At 37.2% G+C, this 9,229-nt stretch overlaps 1 protein-coding gene across 4 annotated transcripts in view; it reads right to left on the bottom strand.

The window, feature by feature from the left end:
• Window positions 1-7,645: 7,645 nt before the first annotated feature.
• CEP192 (centrosomal protein 192) overlaps window positions 7,646-9,229 on the bottom strand; it is a 132,984-nt gene continuing 131,400 nt past the window's right edge. For 3 of the 4 annotated variants that reach the window (XM_027852362.1, XM_027852364.1, XM_027852363.1), the window contains exon 45: window positions 7,646-7,995. In XM_027852362.1, coding sequence (XP_027708163.1) covers window positions 7,857-7,995 — 139 coding nt within the window. In that variant the 3' untranslated portion in view covers window positions 7,646-7,856. The remainder of the gene's footprint in view (window positions 7,996-9,229) is intronic. The other variant, XM_027852365.1, reaches the window with a different exon arrangement.

The raw sequence follows: 9,229 nt of genomic DNA, 5'->3' as shown, positions 1-9,229 counted from the left end.
CCTAACTGTGGCTCCACGGTATTTGAATTGTTTCTTTCTGACTGCTTACAGCATTTTCTTTTTTACCTGGGAGCTATGTAATTTGGCTATAACATTCCTAGGAGCTTTCATTTTTGGATCTCTTTCTGGGAGGCTTTTTTCAGTTTCTATTTTGTCCTCTGAATCTAAGATATTGGGGCAGTTTTCCTGGATAATTTCTTGAAATATAAAGTCTAGGCTCTTTTTTCGATCATGCCTTTCAGGTGGTCCAATAATTCTTAAATTTTCTCTCCTGGATTTCTTTTCCAGGTCAGTTGTTTTTCCAGCGAGATATTTCACATTTTATTCTATTGTTTTTATTCTTTTCATTTTATTTTATTGTTTCTTGATATCTCATAGTGTCATTCACTTCCACTTGCCCAATTCTAATTTTTTTGAGAGGGTAGAACAAAATTTATTATGCATCATGTGAATAAAAAAAGCTGGCATTGAAATCATGGCATCAGACAAGGAAAGAACAAAAATCCACAGCATAGAGATAAACAAAGAACTTCTTGTTGTTGTTTGTCCTTCATATTTGAAGAGGATCAGTGACATCATGAGTGATGTTTTGACTTCTATGTGAATTGGATTCAAGTGAGACAGAGTTGCACAAAGTCATTAGCCTCACTCTCTCTTGCAGAGTCATCAAAGTCTAGTGGCAAGACAAAAGTCAAGATCCCCAGTTACGGCTTGGGATGCAGTGGATGACCTCGGCATCTTTGATGACTGACTGAACTCTAAGCGCTCCACAAAACCTGCCGCAATCACCTTCACAGCCATTGGAACAAACTGTTCTCATCTGTCCATTCCATCAGGACAGTCTTCAAGTGCTTGAGAGAGACATCCCTTTGAGGCCTGTCAATTATCCTTAACCTGGCTTGGCCTGTCTACCAAGATGGTTTCATTGGGGTGTGGCCACTCTGCATGCTATAGCTTTGTGGAGCCACAAGTGAGAGTTGGATGAATGAGGCGGACAACAAAGATGAATGAGCAGTCCTGAAAAGAGCTCGGCAGGCCCTCACACCAGAGATGCTAGTCTTCATGCAAAATTTCTAGGATATACCTAAAGCAGCCCCTGGAAGAAAAATAATAACCCAGAATTTCTCCCAGAATCCTTTTCCCTTTCATCTCCAAGGAAGCCATCCTGTTGAGATTTAGGGGTGCTGGGACCCCGAAATATTGAGAGCAAGGGACACGAGTCCTGCCCAAATGAATTCTACTCAAGCCTTTTTTCAGCCAAACACAAGTTTTATCAGAACATCAGTCGGGGGGGTGGCAAGACTCTTAACGAATCTAAATATTTATGTGGCTAATGCAAGCGGGACAGATTTTAAAGAATCTGAGCCCAATTCTAACTTTTACAAGTTATTTTCTTCAATGAGCTTTTATACTTCTTTTTCCATTTGGCCAATTCTACTTTTTAAGGAGTTTTCTTCACTGGATTTTTGTGTCTCTTCTACTATTTGACCAATTCTGTTTTTTTTTTTTAAGTTGCCATTTTCTTCAGTAATTTTTTTTTGCCTCCTTTACCAAGCTATTGACTCTTTATGATTTTATTGCATCTCTCATATCTTTTCCCCAGTTTTTCCTCTACCTCTCTTATTTGATTTTTAAAAACCTTTTTTTGAGTCCTTCTAGGAATTCTTTTGGGACCTAAGACAAACTTAATTTCTTTGAGGCTTTGCGTTGTAGCAGTTTTGACATTATTATGCTCTTCTGAGTTAGTGTCTTGATCTTCCCTGTCACCATAGTAACTTTCCATGGCCAGTTTTTGTTTTGTTTTGGTTTTGTTTTTTTTTTTTTTTTTTGTGATTTGAACTTTTTTTTAGTCTATTTCTTGACTTTTAACTTTATATTTAAAACTGTGCTCTGCTCTTTGGGTGAAGGGGGCATTGTCCCAAACATCAGGTTTTTCATGCTGTTGTTTTCAGAGTACGTTCTGGGGTTTGTAAGTTTTCAGTTCCTCCAAGGTGATATGATTTAAGGAGAGGTGTGGTCATTGCTCTTCTGATCTGTGTTCTGATCTGTGGATGACCACAAACATGCTTTCCCATCCTAGAACTGTGTCCAGGGTCCTGCTAGTGCTCCTCCTTGCCCTGGGATTGCCATCCAGAACTGTGTATAAACAATGCAACAGTCCTGCTCCCAGTGCAGCAAAAATTCCCCTGTAATCTCCTTTTGACCAGTTACCACCATCTGAGGGCTGAGAGCTCTAGAATCTACCACAGATTCAGTAGCCCCCAAGGCCTGCTGTTGGCTTGCCAGGCACAGCCTGTGCTGGACCATGCTACACTCTCCACTAGTGACACAGAGACCTTTCCTGGCAACCTTCTAAGTCTTGGGATGAAAAATTGTTTCACTCAATCCTTTTGTTAGTTCTGCTACTTCAGAATTTGTTTTGAGGTAGTATTTTAATCTTCTTTGGAGGGGAATTTGGGAGATCTCAGATGAGTTTCTACTTTTACTCCACCATCTTGGCTCTGCCCCTCACTATTTGATAATAATCTCTGAAGGCTAGCCAGGCTATAGATGATACTCAGTTTTTCAGTTCTAAACTCCTTTTATTCTCCCATGTAGAAGAACACCAAGAAAAGGAACAGATAAAGCTAAAATCACAGGACAAGTTCATTGTCTCTTCTTCCTGCCTTTTGTATGTAGATGTATATGGTGGACAAAACCTGAAAAGGTTTTGAGCTCACCTTTACAATGATAAAGAGACTTGCAGAGAGTAAGATGAATCCTGAAAGGTCTTAAGATCATGCCTACTAGTATCACTTGAAAGAACTGGAAATGTTTAGCCTAGAGAAGAGTTAGGTTGAATATGATGGCTGTCTTCAAGAATTTGAAAGTTTGTCAACTGAAAGAGGGATTAAATTTATTTTTCTTGTCCCTAGAGGACAAAACTATGAGAAATAGCAGGTAGTAGTTGTAAAGATGAAAGTTTAGGGCTTGTGCAAGGAAATACTTTCTAATAATTTACACTGAAATGTTCAACAGGGAGTTGATACCCAAGATTAGGAAAGAGATGATAGTAGCCCTCGAAGAATTCAAGTCACCTGGCCCAGATGAACTACATCCTCAGATCCTGAAAGAAATGGCAAATGTGATTTATTGAGCCATTGTCAATGAGGAGAGGTGCCACAAATTTGGAGGTGGGCAAAAATCACAATTTTCTATAAAAGGAAAGAGAACAGAGTCTGCAAACTAGAAGTCAGTGAGCTTTATTTTGATTCCCTAAAAAATTCTAGAATGGATCATGAGATGGTTAGCAAACATCTTGATAGGGAAGCAGTGATTACCTACATTTTAGCAAATCTTTTGATAAAGTATTTCACAATATTTTTGATTAATGTAGGGAACTCTTTAATGAAGAAACTCTCTTTAGACCTTTCAACACTTCTGCAACTTGTAGTCTTAGACAATTAGTGCACTAAGAGGTAAAGGGACATGTCCAGGATCACATGGCTAGTATATATGAGAGGAGGGGCTTGAACAGTATAGATCAAAAAAGAATTCAACCAGATGGATTCAGAACTGGTTGGATAACATGATTCAAAGAATAGCTGTTAAAGTTCAATGTCAAAATGGCAAGAGATCTCCAGTGGAGTACCCAAGATTTATTTATGGTATGAACATGTTATATAACTATTTTATCAATGTTTCAAAGACATAGATGATATGCTCATCAAATTTGCAGATGACAGACATTGAGATAATATATATTTATTATTTATTATATAGGGCCAGGCATTGTGATAAGCACTAGGGATACAAAGAAAATGTAAGACAGTCCATACCCCCAAGGAGCTTATATCTTAATGGAAGACAACATACAAAGGGGTGCTAGAAAGGGGAGACATATAGTCTCACAACAGCATATGGTGGCCAAGAAGTAAGATGAAGGCCTGGATGGGTAAATTTGGATCACAGCCCAAGTTTCCAGAGGGGAAGAGGTACAGATTAACATTGGAACAAAGATAGTATGGTTTAGAGGTGGCTGATGACAGGGATAGCTAACATACTGGGTGAGAGAGTTGGAATCCAAAAGAATCTTGAGACTAGAACATTGGGCCAAAGCTAAGAAAATCTTTCAATAGGGGTAAATTTAAAGTCTTGTACTTGGGTATAAGAAAATTGGCTTCACAAAAGTAAGATGGGAAAAGGCATGGTTAAATAACTCAGAAAAATTTCTATCACTTACTGTGATGTGAAATTCATTTTTGCTAGTTACAAACTCCTTTCACAGATGTTGACATCTCAAGAGGAATAAAACTTAACAAATACATCTTAAAAGTTTGGAGTTCAGGCATCAACTATACAGTTTTTCATAGGATCACAGATTTAGAACTGGAGGGGACCTTAGATATTATTAAGTCTGAGCCCGTCATTTTATAAATGAGGAAACTGAAGCCTAGAAAAGGGAAGTTACTTTCCCAAGGTCTCACAAGTAGTAGGGTTGCATTTGAACTCAAGGGCTCTAATACCAGAACCAATATTATTTTCATCATACCAATCTTGAGGGGACTTTTTTTTTTAACTGAAATCACATGACTATAGATAGTTCCTTGCATCTCTTATGCTCATAGCCAGTTTTTGGATCACAGTAAATGATATTGGTTAGAGAAATGGCCTGAGAGTCAAGAAGATAAGCCCCTACTCTCATATATACTAGCCCTGTGATCCTGGACATATCCCTTTACCTCTTAGTGCACTGTCTAAGACTACAAGTTGCAGAAGTGTTGAAAGGTCTAAAGAGAGTTTCTTCATTCAAGAGTTCCCTACATTAATGAATCATAGATCTATCCTGTCTCCTCCAACCGACTGTACCCCTTTGGCATCCCCACTCTTTCACATACACAAATTTAGAGAATCCACCCCAAATGTTCACGTGGACTATTTGCATCCTACCTGTTAAGAGTATTCTGAGTTCATATCGGTCTGCCAGTCTGTAACTTGACTCTAACAAACATAGTGATGCATTTTGGTCGTCTTAGAGAATGAAAGACAAACCCAGGTCCCTTGATTTCAAATCAAGTACTCTTTCTGCTGCACCATAACTGCAACCTCACCGCCACTGGAACAGCACCTTTAAGGACCTGGGTTTGAAACTCAACTCTGCCACTGTAATATTTATATAAACCTTGGGCAAGACTAAATGACAAGGCCCCTTTTAGTTCTAAGCTTTTCTTGATCTATTCAAATGATGCCTCCCTTACTTTGTATTTATTCTATTTGTATTAATACATGTCCACGTCTCCCCCAATAGAATATAAGCATTTTAAGAGAAGGGATTGTTTTATAGCTTTCATGTGCTAACAGTCCCTGACACACAGGAGGCACTGAAATGTCAGTTTAACAGAATGATCCCTTCATTCATTTTTATCCATTTGTATTCCCTTGCAATCTATGTCATAAACCTAAAAAAAATGAAGGCTGTGGTCCCAAAAGTTTACTTTTTGCATGTAATGAAACCTATGAATTGGCCACAATGGCATTAAGTCAAGCTCTACTGGAAAGACAAATGGCTACACCAATAAATCTCAGCACTGATGATCTCAGGGCAGAACAATTGTACTGCAAAGTAGGGTAATAACATTACTATTCTATGGGCACAAAGTTCCTAAGACAGGAGTTACACAAACAGCTAAAATCAGAAACTCCACACACTTCAAAACACCATCTTTTATTCTTTCTGAGCCCCCCATCCCCTATGTTATACAGTGTCAAAACTTATTGTGTAATGTAGATCATGAGCTACCCTTTTAAAGGCAGGAGAAGTGGCTTCTTTTTCCTCACTGTACATGTTTTCAGAAATAAAAGGTGAATTTAAGTATGTTTTCAAAACCTGGTTCTATAGATGAGAAATCTGAATAAAATGAAACTAACTTTAACACACTAGAACTATTAGTACTATACAGCATATTCTGAATATAGAAGGAATATGCTAAGAAACAAAAATTCACTACGTAGTAGTAAAATCATAAAATTTGATTTAAAAAAAGTTAAAACTGAGGGAAGATCACAAAAAAACCCCTTTATTACAGTTATTTTTCCACTGGGTCAAGTTGATGCAAGTGAGGCCCTTCAAGCAGCTGATAGTAATACTATGGTAGTATCCTGACTCTGGGAGGTAGACAGGCATAATGTATAGAAGAGGGCTGGCCTTCGAGTTAGGAAAAGCTAGCTTAAGTATATAGCCTCTGATACATACTAGTTATGATCTATGAGCAGGTAACTTAAGTCTCCATTGATTGAGGGCACTGATAGGCTAAGTTGCAGATTAGTTTCTGTCTTGTACCCAGTCCATGCCCAGCTTGGAAAAAAAATTCTTACTTAACTAATACTTTCATTTGCCTACTGCTTGCATAACAATCTTCTGGCTTGCACTGCCATTAGGTAAGGACAATTGTCTCCATTCTTCAAATGTTGGAAGACCTGGAACATAGGACTTATCATGGTATCAATGTTATTTCCACTATAACATGCACAAAATATTGTAAAAAACTTCATGCAATATTCACTGGGTTCAGAGATCTTTGTTGCTATTATGGTCAAAAGTATTAACTAGTAATTGTGGCCAAAGCAAAGTAAGGTGTGCTCATCTACTCTCAAAACTACCATCACAATACTGCCTCTATATCAGATTTCTCATTTTTAAAGTATTTAATCTATTCCATATAGTATCACTCAGGTAATTTTTCTACTTCCCACTGTATGTTCTTTCTAAGTCATCCTCTAGAGTAGTTGCCTTGCTTCTTCACCCCTCATGACAAAAAAAAAAAAAAAATACGGCAAAATCTGACCTATTATCTGTTACAACAATGTAGGCATTTGCCTGAGAAGGGAATTGGAAGTGATTGGAGGGTTAGTAATAAGTCTCATCCCTCTATAACCTGCCAGATCCCAGGATTCTGATCTCTGCTTTGACTACCTGGAGCTGAGCTGCCCTATGATACTTACCACTCCCCCCAGAACTCCCCACGATTAATAATCAAGTCCACAGAAATCTGAAGGAAATGCTAAGCCAAAGCTCCCTTTCTTCACCAAATGCCACATTTCCCTCATATATATGTCCATGTCAATCCTATGTACCCCTAACTCCTTCTTCCTCTGTGCCCTTCCACCATGTCCTAGTTAATAAATCATTCTTTACTGACATGTGCCCTCCCCTTCAAAATAATATTGTGCATTTTTGTATTTAATTTTCTATGTACATGGTTTCCTTTTCACCCACTCCCAACTAGAAATATAAGCCTCTTGCTGGCAAGGATTGTTTTGTTTTTATATTTCCTGGGCCTAGCAAAGTACTTGGCACCTACTACATGCTTAATAAATGATGGTTGGAAGAAAGTGAAAAATAACAGCTTTGAAAGGGTATCCTCCTTTACTAACACTGTGCATTAAGAAAAACAGTGATTCTTCTACAGGAGGTATGTGATAGGGGAAAAGGGAAAACTGTGCTAAAGAGCAAGAAAACACAAAAGGTCCAGGGACTTAAAGAGAATTAGGGTGCAATATATGGCAACAAGGTAATTGAGTTTTGTAGCCAAGTTCAATAGAAAACTGTTTAGTTCTGATTATAATGCATTAAAATAAATACATCTTTATTGACAAGTCATAATCAATGTAAAAATAGAACATTTTCCTCCTTTGTAAAAATATGTGCAATGATATAAGAGAAACATGATCTTTTAGTAGTCTTCAATATTAGCACAAAAACAAAACTGTTAAACATAGCTCAATTTATAATACAAAACATTTACAAAAGCATTATTTTGGCATAGAAAAAAGAGGAAGCTATTATAATAATTTATTTTACACAAACTGCTTTCCAGTTAAAGTTTTTCAAGAGCTTCACCAACCAGTCGAATACCAACACTTTTGCCTTCGTCTGTCTGAACCACTAAGAGGCCTTCGAATTTTCCTGCTGACTTTGGTTTGAATTGGACTGGCATGTTGATATAATGCTGAGCTCTGTATCGGAGAAAAGGAAATGTTAGCTGCATAATTGTAATAACATGAATCATCCACTAGATTTTTCAAAATACTGTAAGGCTACAGTACTAACCACGGTTTCAAGCATCTTTTGATAATTTGCAACCACTGCGAGGTAATCAAGCAAATAACTGAAATACTAAGAGAGTACCTGGGCTGAAGGGTAAGAAACTCAAAAAAAAACCATTTATTTCTAGAGTGAAGTACTGAAGTTCTGGGCTTCTGAACAAGTTAGGAAAATGGGTTTGCCTGATGGTACATACAGGTAGATGCTATATCTCTTAAAGCAAGCAGCAACCTGCCAGAAGTCAATCTTTAAAGATGTTATCTCCAAATGACCTCTTGATAACTTGAACTTAACAAAGTTGCAGCATCCTATAAAAGTAAAAAGATGAATGAACTAGGAATTAAAGACCTGTCTTATTCCTAGCTCTGCCACCAGAGCTTGGGCAAGTCACATGACTTCTTTGGTACTCAATTTACTCAACTGTAAAATAATAGACAGCTGTAAGGTACCATTCAGCTGTAAGTTCTTATGAGTCTACTAATTTATCTAAATGCTTCTTAAACCAAAAATTTCAGGCTATATACCATCTTGAAGAAATTATTTCTATTCATGTGCAATTATATTAGAAACCATATAACATTCATAAAAATATAAGATATAATTACCCCTCCATAAAATAATGTTCCAGTAAGGTCTACCCTGTATCTGTAGTTTGGAAGTGACTTTGACTTTGGATTTTCAAAGTAAAGCTTAAGGTCTAGCAGCTCCTACGATAAGCCAAAAAAAATCTGAACTTGGGTTTAGATTGTCCCTCAGAAGGACTACAAATCTGTCCTGAAAGGAACAGCCTAATTCAAAACAATTCAGCATCAAAAGATTGGTGTGATCAGACAAATTTTTATTTTTGACTACAATGTCTATGTTGTTTTATGACTTTACAGACTTTACCTGTGTCCTTTCTGCCTTAAACTTTCTTACCTGAAGAGTTCTCATTTTAGTCTATGCTCAGAGAGACTGAATTGAATTTGTTGAATTGACTCCATTCTCTCTATATATTGTTCAAGTCTAGGTACCAGTAGCATAACAAAAAATTGTCAAAAGTCCCTCCTCTCATGAAACTTATATTTTACTAGTTTTTCTTCTCTGGACTAGATTTTAAAGTTCAATGATCACAAATGTGAAAAATTCTACTAGGGTTTTTTTTTT

This window comes from Vombatus ursinus, unplaced genomic scaffold (genome assembly GCF_900497805.2).
Source record: "Vombatus ursinus unplaced genomic scaffold, bare-nosed wombat genome assembly UNPS02009573.1, whole genome shotgun sequence".
Classification (NCBI taxonomy): domain Eukaryota; kingdom Metazoa; phylum Chordata; class Mammalia; order Diprotodontia; family Vombatidae; genus Vombatus; species Vombatus ursinus.
Note: the sequence above shows the minus strand (reverse complement) of the source record. Positions and strands in the feature narration are given on the sequence as shown.